Here is a 22,471-nt window from a genome sequence, read left to right on the forward strand (position 1 = left end):
TTTCTTGCTGTGTTACTGAATTACAAGCTCAGTTTTCTGTCCATATTTTTTCTACCTTTAGAATTACTGCTACGTTTTTTCCTATGTACATATATTCTTTTTAGTTAAACTTCAGACGTTTGCAGGTGTTTTTTCTGTTTTTTAAATATCTGCTTTTGGCAGAATTTCCAGCCCCTCTATATCTTTTAGTGTTGCTGCAGTATTTTTAACTTTGATTTTTGCTTTATCCGTAGATTTGTATTGAGTATGTACCTCATTCCAAGCTGTAAGAAAACAATACAGCCAAATCTAACTTAAGTCTTTTCTGTACTTGTGAGCTGATATTTCCTGTCATGCATTCAAAATTCATTTTTTTTCCCTGTTAAGTCACAGAGTCAGGGGAAAAATGGTTTGAAAAAATTTTTAGCAATGGTTTGATGCAACAGACATACTGTTTTATTAAAGGCTGAAGTTTGAACTGTACTTGGATGTCTTCCAAGGAAGCATCTAAGATAAGTACTATATGGTTTCATATTGTAAATACTGTTGAAAAGGGGAAAATAAATTTGAAAGATAAAATAAGTTGCTGAATATATGAAAGGACCCATCTAACTGTGAAATTGAGAGTGGGATGATAGCAAAAAGAGTTGAAAACTCATGTGAAATGTTTTTTAGGTTGAGCTGTACTTACACTGGCATATTCAAGTGTCTTAGAGAAAAATATTGCTGGAAGGCAGTAAAAAGTTCTTCTTGTTTAGGTGGCTGATCGTTTGTTTTCTTCATTTGGACAAGATATTTTGGATGCTCTTTACTGGACAGCTACAGAACCGAAGGAAAGAAAAAGAGCCCATATAGGTGTGATTCCTCACTTCTTCATGGCAGTGCTGTATGTCTGTATCCTTTTTAAAAAAAAAAAAAAAAAAACTTCGTAACGGTATTTCATTTCAGTAGCAGACATCTTTTTTAATACTCAGGGACTCAAATAAAAAACAGTAGCTGGATACTTCTTGGAAAATTAGGTTACTGTTTTGTGATTGAGTATTTTGGGTCACAGGATCTTTAAGATAGTGGAATGGTAGAAACATAGTTGAAAACGTTCCCTTGAAATAAAGGGAGAAATGCATGTGTAAAGTAATGTTACAGTGAACTGATAAAAATGATCTGTAAAGAAATATATACATTGATTAATTCAGAATTCTTGTACCTTCCCCCATTGCCTGTGAAATCTTTAGGCTGATTTTTTCCCCTTCAGGTAATATTACAGTTCTCCTGTTTGATTGGGCTCTTTCAGGATGAGAAAGCATAATTACTACATGCTGTAAAGCACTGTGTGTACACTACGTAGATTTAAGTACTGTCTTGCTGCAAACCTAGGTTGATGGATAGAAACTCTTTTGGTTGTTTAACTTTGAAAGTAAAATAGGAAATCAAGTTTTGATGCTGTTCAGTGCTGTTTGTGCAGAAAAATTATTTCCAAATATGCTTCCTTAACCCTGCTATCTGCAGTCCTGCATGCCATTCTTATAATGGTTCAAGCAACAACCCTCAATGTGGCCTTCAACTCTCACAATAAATCATTGCTTACCATCATGATGTCCAATAATGTAAGTATGTAGCTTTGTTATACAGCTGCCCTAAATTTTTCAGCATCCTTCATTTTAGTGTAGCACACTGTCAATTTTCAGATTATTTGATTGTCTGATTTGCTTGCACCAGTTTGTTTTCAATAGAAACTAAATAACTGCTTTTAAAAATTGCAGTTCGTTGAAATAAAAGGAAGTGTTTTCAAGAAGTTTGAGAAGAACAATCTTTTTCAAATGTCAAATAGCGGTATGTATGGCTGTGCTAATCGGGGAAAATGTGAAATAAGAGGCTGATCTTGTTTATTCAATATTAGTGTGAAAACAGCTTTAATTTGATGAATGTGATCATTCTGACTTGAATTCTTGATCGCCCATATTGTCTCAATAGGACAAAAATGTGATTCTATTTCTAAGAACGCTATTTTTCCTTGAATAGCTAGTTTTTATTTGAGGTGCTAAAACAAATTTAGCACACAGCCAATAGGGTTATTACATAAAAAATGCAAATTTGTATTGTGCATATGATCTGTTCAAAAGTATTTATACAAATAGAGAAACAGAATATATTTTTTCATTCCAACTCCTAGATTTTTCAAACAAGAGAACCCAACTGTAGTATATAAAAAACAAACAGAAAAGCAGCAGTTTGTTTGAAAATGCACTGTTTTCATTTTTTTCAAGACATCAGGCTTGCTTCAGATTTTGAAATCTGACTGCTGATGTGTTTATCTCATTCATCTGCAAATTGCAATGATGATAAATGCAAGTGTTAAATTGTTTTGTGATCCTTTAAATGAAAGACTGTTTACACAGAAACTTAACTATATCACAAAGCAGAAGAAATAACACTAAATTTAAATCTTCCTCTTGAAAGTTCTTTAAAGCCAAAAAATACTCTTACTGGCAGGATTTGACAAGAAGTTTATCCTATGCTAATACGTATTTTTATTCCACTTCTTAAACACTTACATTTTTTTAATTAAAAATATTTAACTTTACAGTGAAAATATCTAAAAGTGATGTTGATTACTAAAATACTGGCAGAAAACACTTTTCTTAAGCTTTCATTAAATCAGTATTCAGTGAAAATAACTGAAAAGTCTTGTCAAGAAACGTCTTCAGACTTAGCAATTTGTGGTGCTGTTACGCTTCAAATGTTATCCTATTATTCAATAATGCAGTTGCAGGAAGGTTTTTTAATATACGAAAAAATGTGCTTACTGAAGCAATCTGCATGGATCGTTTCTGGAAATTGGGTACAGAAGTAAAAAATCTCCCTGCCTGGTCTGGGAGGTCAAGTCATAGGACTCCACCCCAGGTCTGACGGCTTCTTCGTTCTTACAGTTCTGATGACTGAGCTGATGTATCCAGCTCTTCCCTTCTAATGCAGCAATATAAAAGCCTAGGAAGAAATCTTTTAAATAAGGTGTAGTAGTTGGCTTGAAACCTTTTTTCTGTACTACAGGACCCAGTATATAGTAATTTTCATATCCAAGATCTGTAGAAAGAGAAATTTGCCTTGCTAATTAACATGAAACGACAGGTGTTTTGTCTCTGTTCTTGCACCAGGAGGTGCTGTTTCTTTTCGGATCCCACAAGAAAGGCAGGAACTTTATCAAGAAAGATAACTATTTTATTAACATACTGGAAAAGGTGATAGCAAGTTATGAAATCTTTTGTTCGTTCTGATGGTGGGAACCCCAATTTGATGCAGCATTGGGTGGGTGCTGCAGAGATCCTATCTGTGGTGAAGTTCCCAGCATCTCCCCCCCCCCCCTCCCCCCATCAAACCTGATCAAATTTCTTGTGAAAGAGGTTGTATAATGCAAGACATAGTAAATGATAGACAAATACTCACTCATTCTGTGGTTTTATGTAGGTAAATATTTGTTTGGAGTTGACATCTTTTTTTTTCCTAACTAGATATAAAAGAGAGGTTCACCAATTATGTGCTGCTACTAATTGTATGTCTAAGAAATATGGAACAGTTCTCATGGAATCCAGGTAAGTAAACCGATAGAAAAATAAAATAGAAAATGCTAAATTCCTGTGTGTTAAGTAACAGTAAATAACTGTAAATATCTCAAGTCATAATTTAATATTGATTATACTTAGGATTTTTAACACAGTATTGAACAAATATTGGTTAAAAAGTTAGGCTTCATATTAATAAAAATGTTTAAACTTTAATAACGTTGAGCGAGTCTAGGTCTGTGTGGTGTGTTTCGCTTCAGTGTTTCGCTACCTAAATTTTACCTTAAGCACCTAAGAGGTTACAGCTACAGGCACTTGGTCAGTTCCTTATATATACTTAACACCTACTATCCAGTATTTGCAAAGACCGTGTTCCTGGTCAAGATAAGCCTTTATAATGTTGAGGCTTTTGAATCTGATCCTATTTGTAGTGTTAATTGTATAGTACTGTTGAGTGGGGAGGTAAAGTTACAGACACTGCTTTGGACACTTGAGGATTTTTGACTGTTGAACAAAAGATCTTGTCATTTTGTATACTGGAGTCAAATTAAATGGTCTAACTTGTTTCTTCCCAACCTTCAGATCATCTTTGGGTGTTATTCCCAGATGTTTGCATGGTGGTTGCTTCAGAAATTGCAGTGGATATTGTGAAACATGCCTTTATAACAAAATTCAATGACATCACAGCAGATGTAGGTATCTTGTTTAGAATGCTAAATGCTATTTTAAGTTGTAGTTTATTCTGCTATTTTTTAAATATTAAAATCATGTTTCAGTACAGAAAATGCAACAATTGATTATTTTCATGTGTAAGATACAATTTGAAAAAGCTTGGTAACTTCCTGATACAATACATTTCTGAGGATCTTTATAACGTGCAACAAACGCCTCTGCTTCTAAATTGGTAGTTCCAGATCTGTGAGTTATTGAAAGTATTGTGTTAACAGTTCACAAAATAACCACAATTCACATAACTGGCAGATAATTTTGTGATGTGGTCTCTAGATAAATTGAAGGAAGTTTAATGTTTTACATTCTCGACAGAGCTTGTACGTCTTTTTTTAAAAAAAAAAAGTTATAATTCAGGCCCTGGGGGGAAAAAAAAAAAAAAACAGATCTTGAGGCTTCTGAATCTCTATTCTTGAATGCATGTTAAAGGTGGAATCTGAAATCAGGAGCACTTTTCTACTGTCTCTGCAGCACAAATATGAAGTAGGTTATCCATCAGTTTTCCACTCCTGTAATTTCATAGACCGTATGTTATGCAGTCCTTCTTTTAAAGCAGTAGGTGAGGTCATTATTTGTGTAGTGTGGCATGATACACTGGCCATTTGTCTTGTGCACTGTGTGAAGTCAAATGCACTTGATAAATTTGCAAAGAGATGAGTTAGAGTTTTTTCGCTATTAAAACCACTTTTCAGGAAATGAGGTCAAAACTTGGAAGTGCTATCACTTCCACCATCTCTAGTAACTACATTGTGTGGTGTAGAAAAAAGTTTAATAATGTACTTAATAAGCTCCCTTATGCCAGAGGCATTTATGCATGCCCTACTTTCATTTAGAGTACAGGAAAGAGAAATAATGAAGTCATGGTAGCCGAAGATGTGTGCTGAAACAGCTTGGGGTGTGGAGGGTAGCAGGTGATAGTTTTGTGAAGTTCATCTAACAAACCTTGTTTTTTGTTTTTTTTTTGCATGAAGTTACAATGACGTGGGGGTGCTAGGTGAAGCTTTTCAGAAGTTTTGAGCACCTCCTATGCAAGTTGCCCTTCCCAGGCAACTTCCCCTTATTTTTCTGTATTAATGGGCAGAGCTGTTTGAAAAAGAAAGAGAAAAGCGTTCTTCATCTTCCTGATAAAATTTTCTTTTTTCATGGGATCACTTGCTTAGTATGTAAGCTTGCTCGTTTGTTTAATTTGATCCCAATACTATACCTCACATGTTTAAAACAAATGATAACTCTTAGGGAGAAAAGTAAATGTGATTTTTGTTACTGTGTGGTGTTGATTATCTTCAAATTCCATAAAAGCTTTACAACCTCATTCAATTCTGAAAGCGTTACAGTCTTATTTGTTGTAGGTATGTATGTTACTACAGAAATACAGACTCATCTGAAGGGTGTAGCTGAACCTCAGGAAAGCTGGGCTTGACTCCTTCAGTCTGTACATAACTGTTTATAATATTTTTAGAGAAATTGTATTAATTCAGTTGCTTCTGTAGTGTGTTAACCACGTTAATCGTGCATCCAATGTGCTGGATTTTTTCCAGGTCTACAGTGAGTACAGAGCCAGTCTTGCGTTTGACCTTGTTAGCAGTCGACAGAAAAATGTAAGCCTGAAAACAAAGGCATTTTCTTGTATTAACTAATATAATTGTTATAGTGGCATATTGGAACAAATACTTAAAAAGAAGTACTTACAGAATAATTTCACTCCTACAACACTGAAATTGTGCTCTGCCTTCTTTAATAAGAGTTAACAGGAATATTTCCTTATAATTTACTTTATTTTTATCTGGTTGTTTGGGTCAGTTCAGACTTTATTTAACACATTGTTGAGAAGTCTCTTCCAAATACGGTCAGTGGAGGGTTGTAACAACTTCGACATTTTGGAGATATATGGGAAAGTAAGCAAACTTAGAAAGGTATTAAGATACTTTTAAAAGACCGATCTTTTTGTGCTGTTTCAACTGCAAGATCAAAATACAATATTCCGTAGCTAGTGTATGGATATCTGTACCATGCATGTTACTGCTGTGGCATGGGTATTTACAGAACACAGACTGCGTGTGTTTTTTATGAGAACTGTTTTTTGATGTGCTATTTACAGCATAGCTCTCGTGAATGAGTCTCTAACTGTTCATGAGCGCTCTAGATGGGTGCTCTGTTAATTAACTTTATTACTTACAACAATTCAGTTAGTTTTCTTGGGTATGTTCAATAGCTATTGCTAGGGAATGTATTGATTATACCTAATAAAGAAATTACCTTCGGTTACCACACACCTATGTGATGCTACCTAACTTCAGCATGGCTTTCAATAACCTATGAGTGTTCTCATGCAGAGTAGTTGTGTTTTAGGAGTACAAATGTAAACACACTTTTTTGCAATGGTTTTAAGACTGTTATCTTAGGCTAATTATAGATGGTTTTAGAATGATTTAAAATTGATAGCATGATAATTGCATTTTTATCCCTGTTGTGGGTTTTTCTGTATAATACTAGAGGATCAAAGTCAAATTAGTACAAAGATGGTCCCTAAGCTCATAACAATCTACAGATGAAATATAGCATGTTTGGATTCAGTGTCCTAATTGCTCTTGATAAAGAGATTTATATTATACTCCAGTTGCTGTTGATTTGGAGTACTGAAGCTAATCTTACCAGTCACGGTAGTATTACTTTTTTTTGTCAGTGAGTATAGCTATCTGCACTTGCATTTCAAAATATGAATTTGCTTTATACCACTATAGTGTTTTTAGTGCAGATCAGTCCTTATGTAGAGGGTGTGCTAAGCTAAAATAAGCTCATTTCTTTGCATGAATAATTCTATTCTTTCTCTATTTTTTTCTAGGCATATACAGATTATAGTGATTCAGTTTCCAGAAGAATGGGTTTTATTCCTCTTCCACTGGCTGTTTTAGTAAGTGATACTACAAGGTTGAGTTAGTATTCAGTGTAACCTGTATCACATACTAATTACAACTTCACAAATGAGTTAGTGTTTATCAGCCTTTCATAGAAAGTTTAATACATATTAATTTTATAGAATTCATGGGCACTTGGATTGTTGCAATGGAATTAAACTACATCTGTGCTTACTAAACATTTATTCCTTTTGGCAAGTATCCTGTTCATTCATTCAGAATAGTCAAAGCAGCTGGTTGCCAGAAGGTTAGCAGTAATGTGCTGGGTTTTTTAGGTTCTTGTAGGAGTCCTTGTGGTTGTCCTTGTAATGGCTAAATGGCTGAATTCCCTTTTGTATAGGGACACTGTGCTTCTAAGATTTCTTGAATGTATGATTCTGAAACAGTTGACCCTGTTACATGGGCATGCTGCTATAAAACGAATCACATTATTGGAATTGTGTCCATATGCTATCTGTTCTGAATTAACTACTACAGAATGTTGTCTGTAAATAGCTGCTGTGACGTTCCCCATCCCCACACACAGACAAGCAGTAGTCATCATAGCACTGGGAATGTGTACTCACTTTGCAAACAAAGATGCTAATACATAATTGCCCTGGAAGACTGTCAGTGTGAATTAACTTTTAATTGTAATGGATGGGGGAGAAATACTATTGACAGTCTTTGCCTAGTTTGTATTCCAGAATTTTTAATAAAGAAAAGCTATGACTATAATCATTTATTTCACTAAATAAAAGCACATCCAGTGAGAACTGGATTGAAATACCTTTTTCTAGTTAATTGTGTTCTTAGATGTTATCCTTGATACTAAGAGATTTTAACACAAACTGAAGAGTTTTGCTATGTTGGAGCCCTAGCTGTGAAATACTGAAGTAAAATCAGATTTCAGGATCTTCTGTCACTGCAACTTGTGGTCCATCTATCTAGTCCACAAGACAATTCCGTATTCAGAACGTTTTGTGTAGTGTGAACCGCTATGATTCTGTCTTACCATGTTGGCATTTCTTGACTGTTAATTCAGCTTCTAGCCCTTGACTTTTGGAGAGGTTTTTAGGTTTGTTATTTTATGTAGTAATTAGCATTGAGGTAAACATTGATAGAATACAGTTTTGGCAAAGTTTTAACTAGATACTGGTACAGTATTTATTCAAACCAAAATCTTGAGTAGTCAGCACTGTCAAGGGGAATGTTAAATTACTATTAACATAACTGTTTCTACTTTTGTCTTGTATTTATCCAATAATAAAAGGTCTGTTAGAATATTTGATTAATAATTATGTACTGTATGGTATAACCGTTTAACTTTTATCCTTAAAACAGCTCATCAGAGTCGTAACAAGCTCGATAAAAGTACAAGGAGTCTTAGCTTATCTTTGTGTTGTGCTGTTTTACTGTGGGTAAGTAAATGCACACAAAATATTTACCATTATGTGATCAGATGTGAAAAAAGTTTCTGTTGATACATCTGGATATTCAATATAAGTGGTGTTTACATGTATAGAATTAAATGTAAAATGCTTCTGTTTATAAACTGAATTTGAAAAAGCTTGGATTGGTCCCTGTATTTGGGGATTATAGCCTTCAATAAGTTACTGAAGTAGTGAAAATAATTTCTGGAAAGGTAATGGAAAGAATTTATGACAACAGACAAATGCCATCCCTTTGAATAAAGGGAGAAATTTAATTTGAAGCAGTGAAAAACCCTTGAAAAGAACAAAAGAGGCAATATGCACAGTGGTAGCCACCAAGTTCAGTGCTCTGAGCAGATCATGAATTCTGTCTTGCCCATGGCGGGGGGGGGGTTGGAATTAGATGATTCTTAAGGTCCCTTCCAACCTAAACCAGTCTATAATTCTCTGGTAGTTAAAAGCATGTTTGTTGTTGTTGTTGTTGTTTTTTAACGAAAGAATATACATAAATGCAAGATGAGAGACTCACCTTTCAAAGGAGGGTGGGGTTAGTAAGTAATATTAGCTAACAAAAAACGGTGACAGGAAAGAATATTCCTAAAAGAAATGACCTGCAAGTATCCCCTTTCTGCCACATCAGCTTACGCTTGTGTTATCCTTAATTTCTTACCAGCCTGAGATGAGATGCATTTAGTTGTGCTTTAAATCCAATCTAGTTTGCCCGTCTTGAGGGACATGCTGTAGACTATATGGTGATGAGCTTTCTCTAGGAAAGTTGCATACTGAACTGTGTGAGCATTTGTCGTCTCGGAGTACTGATTGATGTTAGAACAATCAATTCCTCCTAAAATTGACCATAAAGGATTAAGTGGTTCAAATAGCTGCAGCACAAAGAAACTTTGGATATCCTTTATCCATATGGTAATTCACAGCATGGCTCTTCAGGTTTGCCTATAGCATGGAGGGATTATCTGTTCCAGTGTTCCACCTAGCTGTGATTGCAGCTGAAGGCATCAAAGCTTGGATAGTGGAAGAATTTTTAGATCTGGGGCAGAAGTTCTTCAGGGATGCTGGAAGAGAGGAGTTTGCTGTTTTACAGTAATTTAGGAAAAGAATGATGTCATACCCATTTGTTTTATGTGACTCTTAGATCTGCAAAAAAGGTAGTAATCAGCATAGAGACTCTTTAATGCAGGATAGCTAGGACTTTAAGCTATTGTAAATAGGCCAAATGTTAAACTGTTAGCTGTAGTCCTCTGCATCACACTTGGAGTTTTTCCCCAGAGTGTGACACGTTCCCTTTGAAGCCAGCCCTTTATAATTGAAAGCACTAGCCCCTGACCGTCACATTCATGCTGTGGTAGACCAAGCTCAGCACCTTCATACTGCTGCTCAGTGTTGTGATTTTCTTCTCCATATATGTGATTCTTCCCTACATCTACCATTCTCCTGCAGCAGTTATGGAATTTTCTCAGTCTCCGTGGCTTGGAGGATGGAGGGCAGGAAGAAGTAACGTGATTAACATGCCGGATAAAACACTGCTCTTTGAAGGCATAGTTGCTAGTCTATGGGGAAGCTGTAGTGTGCAGTCAAGGACAAGCACACTTGCTGGAATAGGGGGGAGTTGTAGAATGGGGAAAGAGGCAACAATGAGGGCTTTCTTTAGAGCTTTGGACCAAAAAGATTTTCTTGGGCTGTGTTCAAGCCTGCAGTTTGAAAGTTAAAACTTCTAGGTTACAAGAATAATAAAACTTGTAATTTTTCCTTATTGAAAAGTGAGAACAAATTCTAGCTTCTGTCATGATCTCAGGTTTGGAGCTAACTCACCTCTTGCATCTTCTGAGTAATTGGAGTTGTGAACATGAATTTCAGTTTTGCATCAGGTTAGTGTAGTATAGGTCTGTGAGAAACTCTGTGATCAAATCTGAAACAGCTTGGCAAAAGATTGAGACTACAATGCAGAGGATGTTGTTTTGTGTTGGTATTTAACAACTGTAAGTCTCTAAGTTACCGCCTTACAGAGTGTTGTCCAGAAACTTGACTTTTATTTTTCAAAGACTTTGAATAGTTTTAAACTTCCTTGGTGGTTAGAACTTTGAGCCTGGGGTGGACTGGCAGGAAGGAATGAAAGAGAATTGCTAGAAACTCTTGCATAATTTTCCAGGAGAACCTGAAATGTTGAAATGTTGATTTATGCCTTTCTTAATTTCTGATGTTATTAAATTCGACTTAGATCATGCTTTCATTCTGAGACAGTAGGTGTTTACAGTATGTATTACATTAAAAAAATATGTAGGAAAAACTTCTTAACATCTTTTTTCAACTCTTAAAAACAAAGTCAGTCCCAATAACCTAATAAAATTGTAGAGTCATGGCTTTTAACTTTTATAAAATAATCTCTGTGGTTGCTTGGATACTAAAATGTACTTCTGGATGATGAAGGTAGTCTCGTATGCTCTGTTCCGTTCTTCCATTTCTCTAAATTTCTTCTAAAAATAAATGTGTTACATAAAATTTCCTTTAAAATGGGATGTATTTTGTTTTTCTGTTTGACGAGTTGTGATTACATTAATGCAGTCAGAGATGGTGAAGTTGCTGCTCAGGTGTCCTTGGGGGCCACTGTGATTCAGCAGTCAGACTGCTCCGTGGATTTTAATTTCCGAATGGTCACTTATCCTCAGGTCTTCGTTTTAGTCTGTTAGCAATGTCCAAAATAAACAGGTTTTCAGAGAGTGGAGAATAAAGCGCATCTGCATTTGATTTGCTTTTATTACGTAGGTTGATTTACGTAGAGAATATTTATAATTGATCCTACAGGGAATAGATGGCTACTTCATTGTTACTCTGCTGCTGCTTTCACCTCTGGAGTGGATGTTGGCCTGCATGTCGTGCAATACCACTAATGGAAGTTAGATTTTACAAAGCTTATTTGAACTGTAAATCTGAAAGTGCTTGATGGTAGATGACTCCCTGTTCTTCAGAGACAACAGGTGCAAGGGACTTCACTGATTTGCTGACGTTTGTGCTGCAAGTTAGTGAAAACAGAAAAGGAATCTGCTATCAACTGCATTGTACTGCGATGATACTGCAGTGCTCCCTCTTGTTTTTGTTGAATTTAATGGACTGTCTGTTGAGATACCTAAAAGGACTTTGTTTGATTAGTCTGTAATTTATGGAAGCTATATGTGTGTTCTTAGGTTTCAAAGTCCACTACTAATCCTCGTCTGAGTACACTTAAGGCTACAGATTTAACAGTAATGCATTTCATTTGGACTTGCTCTGTTGAGGGCCCTCTTTAATTCTTTGATTAAATATTTGATGTATTAAATGACTGCGTAACTGTCCTTGTCATTTCGTTAAACTTGGTGTTTTCCTCTAGATGCCTTCTGGGGAGGTTGGGGGAAGGGTTTTAAGTGCTGAACCTGAAACAAATTGTTAAGGAAAGGAAATTACTTTTTGCTATTGAAGGGTTTTAATTTCTTAGCTAATTGTTCCAAGACAGCAGTAATCATATGCAATTGTTTTAATATTAATACTTGGTAATGCAAATACATAAATAAATCCTTTTATTTATGCAGGTTAATATCCCTAAAAGTTCTTAACAGTATTGTATTGCTGGGGAAATCGTGTCAATATGTAAAGGAGGCGAAAATGGAGGAGAAATTATTCAATCCTGTCCCAACTGCCACCCCAGGGAAGTCAGCTGGCAAACCACAAAGCATGTTTAAATCTACCCATGGTAAGTCTGTCTCACTCTATTTTCAGCTGTAATAAAATTGCTTTCAGATTAAATTTAATATTAAACCAGATGTATAACATTGTTTACTACACAGTAGCCCTGTTGCTAGACCTTAATTGTACAGTATCACAGTTGTGAATACAAGTCAGTAAATAGAATTTATTGCTTTTAGTTCACGTATTGTCTTTTAATAAATAATACTCTTAAATACTCTTCTGTACTCTTCTATAAATGAAAAATGCTCACTTTCCAGTGAAATCCCACCCTGGTATATGGAGGTGATAGAAGTGTCAATACTACACAAGTAAATATTGACACATCTCTGGTAGTGGTGAAATTTAAATAAGGAAGCCTTTCATCCATTTGTTATGGAAATTAATGTAAAACATGGCACAAAATAGGCATAATTATTTATAATTGAAATGAGCACATAAATGAAAAAGCTTTATGAAATCTAAATAGGAATTTCAGCTTGTCTCTACCCACTTTGTTTCAAGTCTGTGCAGTGTGGCTTCCTTGTATAGGTGCTCAGCATTAATGGTTACTGTATAATTGGACTGGGGCATTATATGATATTCCTGTGACGAGTTACAAAAGGAAACAAACCTTCATTGTGTCAGTCAGCTGAGTTGGATTGTATATCTTCCAATAGTTGTGAATAGTTGTAGAACTAGTTGTAGAACTTCCGAAGTTCAATGAGAGCCCTAGACAACTTAACAGTGAGGCTTTTGTGTTCACTCTGTTGCTTGCCAAAGCCTTGAACAGCTTGAAATGTAAGGTGCTTATTAGTTGTCAGTGTCTTGCCAGCAGTAGTAGAGTTAAGAATCTGTCAGTGTTAGTCATAAATCCCTGCTTCTCAGCTGTGTCAAATCACATCAGGCTGAAATGTGGTGCAGATGTTTATTTTTGAATAGCTTAAATTCATGGAGTTGCTTTAGTTTCATTATGAAAGAATGTAATATGAATTGGTCTGAATGTCTTTTGTGTTCCACTAGAGAACTAACTCTATCATATTGATGCTAATGTTTTAATTAAATATTCTAATACTACACTTGTGTAAAAGGTTTAATAAGCCATACTTAGACTGACCCTTAAATTTACAGTAAATAAACCCTGAAGACTATTTTTAGCTAAAGCAGCAGCAGTTTCACCAACTCAGTCGGCATACACTGCATTTTCCTAAAATGGAAAATTTGTAATTAAAAAATGGCAAGCCAAAATCTCTTGCTGATTTTATTCAGAATATTCTTAACTTCCGTTAACGATGAGGAAGCTCAATTTTCAACAGTTTGTCAGGTTTTTGTACCTTCTCACATCTCTGTATGTAATAGAAACCTCAATTACATGAAAGAACGATTTCACCTTCCCCGGCTTTTAAGTGTCTATATTATTATTACTGGGCTCTGCAATATTCACTGATCCCTGTGCCTCACGTAACAAGTTTTTTCTGTACAAACTCTGTACTCATCTCTTACTAGAATGAGAGTAAAGGAATTAATCTGGTCTGCTTTCTATCAGCTTATAATGTAAGTCAGCTTATTGTCAACTTATTTACAAGAATTCCTACCTCTTCCACAGAAACAGTTTAAAATTTTGAAGGATGAAATTTTGTACTTTCTCATGAAGAATGGAGGTTCTAGTTACTGGTAATCATTTGTAGCCTGATCAGTTTTCAGTGGAAGCTGCTTGATTAGCAAAATGCTTACCTTTGTCACAAAACTCTACAGTTAGAATTACTTTCTTCCTTTTTTGATGCAGATTTAGTACCTTTAACTTGTATAATACTGTGAGGAGTAATCCGTTTACCTTCAAATGGAGCCTATACAGAAGAAAGTTTTTGTAGTAATTATTTGGAGTGAATAATTTGTGTAGTGCTGCCATTCTGTCAAATACTCTTTCCTTGAATCATTCTGTAAAATTCTCGACATTAGTCAGATTTCTTCAGGTTCCTTTAGAAACAATAATTAGTTTTTAAGAGGAGTGAGTAAATAAGAAAATTCGATTTCCTTGATAATTGCCTGTGCATTTTAATGTATTTTTAAAATGCTTTAACAAAATGTGGAAACAATACATCGATATTGCTCATTAATATCTCATTCAGTATTGGAACTTTTTGGAGCCAATGTTCAGTTTCTCTGAAGAAAGAGGATCCAGTACTATTAAAGTGCGTAGCACTGCGTGAGCCATTTATTAGCCAGCCCTAGAGAAACGAGGTTTGCTGTACATATGTAGAGGATTAAGCACATCTAACTCCTTTACAGAAATTCCTTTGATTTCAGTAGAAAATACTTGTGTGACTCACACAGGGACTGTCAAACATCTTCTTGTCTAAGCCAACAAAAATGGACTCTGCAGAAGAATGCGGAGTCCAACTTCAGGCTACTTGTTACAACACAAAAGGATTCAGTAAAACAACTGCTTATGCTCTTACTATCTTCTGAAGTTCTTTAGAATTCTTTTTTTATCCTTGACCAAATCAGAAAAGCAGAATGACTAAAAAGGATGTTGTATCTTAAAACTAAAGAGGTGGTGGCTTGGTAGTTACTCATGTTACCTGGCTTCCACAAAGCATTCTTCTGTTGCTTCTGCTGCTTCGATGCATTGCACTTTTTCAGGACAGCTTTGGCAGAATCTACATGTTAAGAATGCATCAGGATGTCTGTGTTAAATTCATGATTACCTTTGTAACTGTCTCCTCTTCCAACAGGAATTTCCACAGATGAAAATCGATCTACGTCAGTTACCAATCAACCCGTGCATCAGAAAGACAATACGCCATCTTTACTTGTAACAAGCAATTCCGATCAATTTCTGACAACTCCTGACGGAGAAGAAAAAGATATAAGCCAAGACAGTTCAGAATTGAAACACAGGTCTTCAAAGAAAGACTTGTTGGAGATAGACAGGTTCACTATTTGTGGAAACAGAATTGACTAAGATCTTTTTAATCGATGTGCTAAGGATACTGAGCTGTTGGGACAGCAGATGCTACCAGAATGGACAGTTGCCAAAAAGGCACATAAATATTTATTTAAAAACTTAAATTATTAATGGCAAAAATATTAATTTCTTTCTACAAGTAACTTGGCTTGGTATCTGGTCAGGTCAAGTAAGCATTCTTTAACTTGCCTCTTGGAAAATGTGGTGGATCGTGAGTCTCTAGCCTGGTGGCAGAGCTGCAGTATCACTTTTCTGGAAAATAAACTGGGAAAAAAGCATAATCCTGTTCTGCATTATGAAACCACGCTTCCAGAACATACTACTTTTAAGAAGGTTCCTCCAGTGTAAGGATATTCCTGGATATATATGACAACATGACAGGAAGCTTGCCTTTCGAGTTATCTTGTTTTATTAAACATCTGCAAAGAGATCTCAAAACTTGTGCTTATTTCAACAAACACATAAAACAGCAAGTCAGGATAGTTACTCTTGTCAACAGAAAAATCTTTTCAAGATGTATCTGAACTAATCAGAATAAAAAATTGCCTCTAAATGAAATATTTACTGCATACTATTTTATCTAAATACCAAACACCAAGGAAAGATCACAAAATACAGTGAAGGTCCTGCCTAACTGGGCAGATAAGAAACATATCATTCATTGTGTTCAGCTGTGTGTCCTGCAAGGCAGATTATTTATAAAATAATTTTATAAAGCTGAGGATTTTTTCTTGTTGTATGAAAAAGTAAGAGGGGTACAGCTATATGTCAAGGAAAGGCAGTGTGAATTGCAGCAAGCAGAAGTGTTGCGTTGGAACTGTACGTATGGCGTTAATGTAACAGAGAGGAATAATACACTGCATTTTGGGATTTCACTCTGGCAAGAATGACATCTGTGTATTAACTTGCCAGAGAACATGCCTGTAAAAGTTCTTACTGACAATCAAATCAGAATTACCCATTTCAGTTGATTGGTTTTAGCCAAACGTAAGGAGATGCGCTATATCTATAAAGTGCATTTAAGCATTACAATGCATCTTCTCTCTGGTGTGAGCAGCAGTTGGGGGAGAATTGATGAAAGATGGTTTGGAATCCTGAAGCTGAGAACGAAATAAATTTCAGATCAAAACTGAGGCCTCAAAAGAGACCCTTCAGTTGATGATAAATTCTTTATATATTGTTGTTAAAACACAGCATTAACTTCTAATGCCTTTCAGATATTTAAGTAAGCACCAGCTTCACTTCCTAAGGAAAAGCATCATACTAGTGCTTCAGTGCTGAACAAATGATGACAAATTTACTTTTCGCTGTTTCACAGTTTGTCAGAGAGGGAAAGCTGGAGTTCATTTGGTTTACGAATATAAAATGTGAGTTTAATGTATGTGTTAATCCCTGAAACTTGCAGGACTGTGCTAGTTTAGCAATTGGAGCCAACTGCACAGAATTATGATGTATCCGAGCAGACTCGGTAATGAGGTAGCTTTGCCATACGGGTTGGTGTCGTCTGCTCTGGTGGGAACTTCTTGCTGCAGTCTGTCGGCCTCTCCTCTCCCAGTGAGGGGGGCTGGAGTAATGGCCAAAATCTGTGGTTACTGTTCAGGGATGAGAGTAAAGGAAGAGGATTTGTGCTGGGGAAACATCTGAAATTCTTTAAAATTTGATGTATTTTCTACTAATTGGAGATGTTCACACATTGAAATTCAGATTATCTGTCAATTTGGTGTATCTTATTTTTGAATTATTTAGCAGTTGCTAAAGGAAGCTTGGAATTGCTTTCATTTTTTTCTGTTGAATGTCATTCTGTATCAATTTTATAAGTGCATCTTGTGTGAAACTCAATAAAATTCAATTTTGTAATATTTGTTTAAAAAAGTACAGTGTCAACACTTCTTTGTTACTATGGGAGCCTTCGTTGCCTTGTTTTTACAGTTTAATTATGGTAACTGGATCCAAAGCAGTTACAGCAGTTACATCTCCATTTGTTGTGTAAGCTTAACACTGATTTTGTTCACTTATGGATCAAAATACCTCAAAGGAATACTTGAGTAGGGGGCATTGCAAATGCAACGTTTTCTGTTTAACTCTGAAGGTCTGGTGGGGGCCCAACCGGGCATGAAATTTCATTGTTTTCTCTTGCTCCAAGCGCTCTAATTGTTCTCATGTTCTCACTTGTGATTAACAGGGACCCCTTGAATATCTAGCTGAACGTTTTTAATGGAAGGCTGCAGCTTCACCTCTGACCCTGGCCGGTCCTCTCAGAACTGAAGGGGGCTTGTTGGGGAGAGTGGGGGAAGCAAAACACCAAGACCAAGTTTCTAGCCTGTAGATACACTTCATGATTTCTTCAGCTGTTCTTGTAAAGCTCCGTCTTAACAGGGAAATAAGATCATCAGAGGTTAAGCAGTGAATAAATGGAGTTCTCCAATTCATAAATTCCTCCACAATTAAAGTCTGGACAGTTCTGATGCGAGCAGTGATACTTCAACAAAAGTCACAGTTGCCAAATTAATTCCAAAAGCACGCACTGAATACAGTGTATATTCATAATGAGGATTATTCATTATGGAGGCATTAAGTAACAACAGTTTTCCATAGGATTACTTTATTAATCTTTTGAAGCCTTTCAGATGTTCCACAGCCAAGCAGAATTTCCCCTCAAGCGAAGTAGTTTTACAGTCACAAGCATATTGTTTTCACAAATGCTCGCATCTTAATTGGGAGAGTTTGAAAACTTTTTAACTTTTTTTTTGTGGTGCAATTCTTTCTATATTCTGTTTATTTATTCAGAAGTTAATTTTTATAAGTCACCGTACTTCTTCAGGTCACTAGATAAAGCCAGTATTTGCTTGGTTGTGGCTGCTATTGCAGCTCAGCTGAGCTCGGGGGGTACAGTTCTGAATCTTCGGTTGCTGTAAACGAGACTGAATGCAACTTAATTTTAGTGCAAATGTAGTCAAGCTGTGAAACTCTGAAACATTGCAATGCTTGGTCTTACCAATTGGGTTACTCCGTTGTGAGTAAGCTAGGAGTTGTACAGCTGTGTCAGAGTTGGGTAATCGTGGTTCAGAAGGGCTCTTCACAACTGCTAAACAATGTGTTCTCATAAAGCTTCAGGCTCACTGCTTTATCTTAGGAATCTGGGCTGTGCTACTTTCACTGACCCCGAGGAAGCAAATAGTTTTGTGTGAGAGGGACTGTAACATAAACACTGAAAGCAGTGCAACGGGACCGTGCCTATCTCAAGAAAATGTTCCTGCATGTAGTGGCATGAGGTGCTTAGACTTCAGAGGCTGTAAAAAACGCCTGATGTATCACTGTTGTAAGTCTTTTTCTCTTTAAGAGAGCAGTATCTTTTATCTGTTGTGACAATTGAGACTGAGCCTAACTTGTTTTTGGGGGATTTTTCAGGACTTCAGTATTTGTTACTGTGCTACAGAAAAAACACTGCCAACAGAAGACCTTGGATCGTGAATGTATAATACTAAATAAAGATAATATAATACTAAACAAAGAGCTAAAGAATGCTCTTTAGCAAGCTTGCAGCTCTAATAACAGAAAAAAATATAAAATGATCATAGCTTTTTAAATTATTTCTGTTTTGCCAAAACATTGACATGTTTGCAATGAAATTAATTCAGCATTAAAGTCTGTGTTTACTGCAAAATACTCTTCCCACCTATATTTCGCAGCTACCATTTAAAGCTGTGTAGATGATTTCTTCCATCCTCTTCTACTCTGTAGTGGAGTAAAGGTGTCGAGCAGAGCCAAGGCTTCACTCTTAATTGCAGGCAATTCTGTCTTACAGCCTACCTCTGGAGGGTGTTGTGCATCCCATCCAGGGTAGGGAGAGGAGTTTTGTTTTGTGAGTACAAACATCTGGGTTGCAGTATCACTGCCTGGGGTTCTAATCTTTTAGGGTGACTGATGCACATCTGTAAGCTGTCTTTGCTAAACAAACCTTGTATTAATAGGCAAATACCGTATTATGGTGCATTTATTAATTTCATGTTTTTATATCACATTATCTCAGATGGGTGATATGAGAGCAATGTTACAAGAAACGCGTATTTTAATAGAGCAATTTTTGGTGTTCAGAGAAGAAAGATTTTATGTTGGACCCTCATCTATGTTCAGTTTGTTAGTCAGAAGTAGTGATGAGTTAGCGCATCTGTTGACTACTTTGGATTTCCTAAAGGGTACCTTTCTGTGATGTCCAGTCCTGACAGGTGCTTATATCCTCTGCTCCGCTTGAAAATAAATACCAAGGTAGCTCAGGCATCACTAGATCTTATTTGATGCTGACAGTTAAAAATAGGTAATTAAAATAGGTTGAAATAAGTCTTGGGAAGTGATGTCTCTTACTGAGAAGTGGGGCAATGAAATGCAGCATTGGGCAGCACGTTCTTCAGCTCAGTGTGCAAAGTCAGAGCAGGAGGGTGTTTGAATTGATGCCAGCAAGTACGGTCCTGGTGTCAGGACTGTCAGTCCAGGGCTTGCCTGCAGCGTTGATTTGAACTTGGTGTTTTTGTCAAAGTTAGTAATGTAGCCATCAGCCAACTTCCTTCTGTAACCAAGGCACCAGGAGTTTTGCTAAACTCCTCTTCTGGAAACAGTTCTTGAGGTATCCTGTATATATAGCTAACCTCGAAGCTATGGGACCTTGTTTCCAGGTCAGTTAACACTCTCTGCACTTTGCACACCTGCAAGGCATATCTGCAATGAAAACGAATCTTGCACTGAGGCTTGGCGCTGTCTCAAATCAGCAGACAATGTCCTTGATACAGTACCAGAGCACCCACCTATTAGGCTGATCACAAAATTTGAGTTGTCTTTAGTCACTTAAGATGACTGTGACATTGGACAGAGAGCTAATTGTGTGGCAGTGGTTCGTGGTGCCTGTTCTGCCATTTAGTGACCACGTGCTGTATTGCCTCCACACAGGCAGGAATAAATTCTCTAGCCAGTTTTCGTGTTAGGCATTCATTTCTTAAAAGCAAGCAGCAAAGCTCTGGAGTATACTTAATCAGTGATTCTTTCTAGGAACAATATCAGGTAAATCAATTCCAGAAAATGACTCTGTTTCATGGGTCTTAAATAGGAAATAATAATCAGAAAAAGTATGTGAAGTAGGTTTCAGCTTTTAGTCTGAAATGTTGGGTTATTTATTGCTATTTAAGTGATATGGCTAGTTTATGAAACATTACTGAAATTGGTCTATGTGAATTTTAATGTGGGTTTTTGTCCCAGTGTGCCTAAGGACAGTAGGTTGTGCTGAGCTCTTGATACCCCAACAACACTGCAAATCCAAAAAATAAAAAATAGGCTCCACAGTTTCAAATAACAATTGTAAGGAGCAAGGTAACCTCTGCTTTATCTCTGGTGTGAGCAGTTCCTGTGAGTAAGAAGCCCTGCTAACAAGCCCTGTTAGTACGAGACAAGGCACAGCATACTTAGTTCACAGTGTACTTACACTTTCTAAGTTCTCCTTATGGTTTAAAGACCAAGGAAATAAACATGGTCTTCAATCTGCTCTCCTTTCTGTCATTTTGGATATGTCAATTTTTCATTGGTTATTCTGGTGTTCATCATAATCTGTAGCTTTTTTGTTGTTTTTTAAAAGATGGTTGGATAAATCTTGTCTTGTTGAAGGAAATATTCTTGTAGGAATTTAATTGTGGAAGGGAAAGGCTCTAAAACTGTTAAAAAAAATGTTGGTTGTCTTGTTTTTATAGTAATTATAAAAACCTTTTCTTCCTCTAAACACAATTGCTGGCTTTGCGTTTGCCATAAAATTCCAAGCAGCAGTCAGTAGCCTGTGGTGAGCAGTGAGATAAGTATCAAATTATCAGCATTATGAATTCCCTTCTGGATAATGCAAGCATGAGGACACCTGGTAACCTTCAAATACAATTCTGCAAAGACTATAAACCAGAACTCCGTAATTAACGTGGAGCTGTGGCCTAAAAGCCATGTGAAACCTCTTAAATCTGTTTAGTATATTGTGGAGCATTTGAAAGCCTTTCCTGGTGTCTTGAAGAGAAATTGTTCAGGCTAATGTTATTCACAGATAAAATTGCTGGTGATTTTTCTGCTTCTGCCCACCTTGGGATAGCGCTATGCAGACCGAGGCTTCTGAAGCTTGTGTCGTTTATATGGTTGCTGATGATCTACAAGGAGCATATTTATAATTTAAAAAAACAACTTGGGCTTGTGCATAACTTTGACCATTGGAAAACAAATGTTTGAAAACAGCTTCTGCAAGTGCTGAGCTTTATACCTGAAGGACAACTGTAGGAGTAACACGCATGTCCGTGCATGGTTCCAGATACACATTTGGGTTTATTTGTGGTAGGGACAAAGTGGGGTGAAGTCTGTTCATTGTGATTGCACACTCACAAGCTGTGCCATTATTTTACACCTCTGAAAGCAATGGACTGTCAGCCTCGCTCACTAAAATCAATCACATGGTGCTTGAACAAAATTCAGCTGTAACACTGGTTACTGAGTGCTCTCGTTCCCCAGGCTGGGCTTCAGAGCACGCCTCTGGAAATGTCCATGCTCGGCACTTGGCAAAGTCTTCCTCTGAAGGGCATTTTCTCTGATAACAGATGAAAAGCTCTCACAGAGCGAGACTTGGGTATGCAATGAGCACAAACCCGCTTGTTCACAGATCGGTCTCATCCTTGACTGACTGAGCTGGGGAGAAGGGGAGGACCTGGGTTTGGACACTTAAGAGCAGCTATTTCCTCTCCTTTGTCACACTGCTCAGCAATCTGGCCAGGTATGGTTTCCTCTACTGATGGGCACCAAGGCTGTAGCCTGAAGTAAACTCTGGCAGGCCCTCCTAGATGTAGATTGCACACAGAGAACAGAACAGAAAAACTGAGGCCTTTGTCAAAGCCCGCCGTGTAACCGTAAATAACGCACTTTTCTATCACAGCACAGAAGTTTCCTACTTGACCTCATGCTGTAACAAGTGATCGGCGCAGTTATATCCAGAGAGAAACGTTTTGGAGAAGCTTCTCTTGTGTCTCTGAGCTGACGGTGGGGTGGTGGTGGGGTGTGAGAACACAGCGGCCTAGCGCACAGCGTGGGAGACGGGGGTACAAAGGCCTCATCTCCAGCCAGCTCCACCAGGGATCTAAAGGAGGCATTTTGAAGTCACCCTACAAGCACGGCAGCTCCAGCCCTTCCACTGCT

General features: G+C 36.9%; 1 protein-coding gene across 1 annotated transcript in view; it reads left to right on the plus strand.

Moving 5' to 3' along the window:
• Positions 1-17,143, plus strand: part of TAPT1 (transmembrane anterior posterior transformation 1) — a 39,406-nt gene extending 22,263 nt beyond the window's left edge. Inside the window, exons 5-14 of the mRNA XM_080588781.1 lie at positions 738-873; positions 1,486-1,583; positions 1,740-1,809; positions 3,486-3,566; positions 4,119-4,228; positions 5,804-5,863; positions 7,108-7,176; positions 8,504-8,580; positions 12,171-12,331; positions 15,039-17,143. Of these exons, the coding sequence (XP_080444907.1) occupies positions 738-873; positions 1,486-1,583; positions 1,740-1,809; positions 3,486-3,566; positions 4,119-4,228; positions 5,804-5,863; positions 7,108-7,176; positions 8,504-8,580; positions 12,171-12,331; positions 15,039-15,268 (1,092 nt within the window). The 3' untranslated portion in view covers positions 15,269-17,143. The remainder of the gene's footprint in view (positions 1-737; positions 874-1,485; positions 1,584-1,739; positions 1,810-3,485; positions 3,567-4,118; positions 4,229-5,803; positions 5,864-7,107; positions 7,177-8,503; positions 8,581-12,170; positions 12,332-15,038) is intronic.
• The last annotated feature ends 5,328 nt before the right edge of the window (positions 17,144-22,471 follow it).

The sequence above is a fragment of the Anser brachyrhynchus genome (genome assembly GCF_964034855.1).
Source record: "Anser brachyrhynchus genome assembly, chromosome: 4".
In the NCBI taxonomy this organism is placed as follows: Eukaryota; Metazoa; Chordata; class Aves; order Anseriformes; family Anatidae; genus Anser; species Anser brachyrhynchus.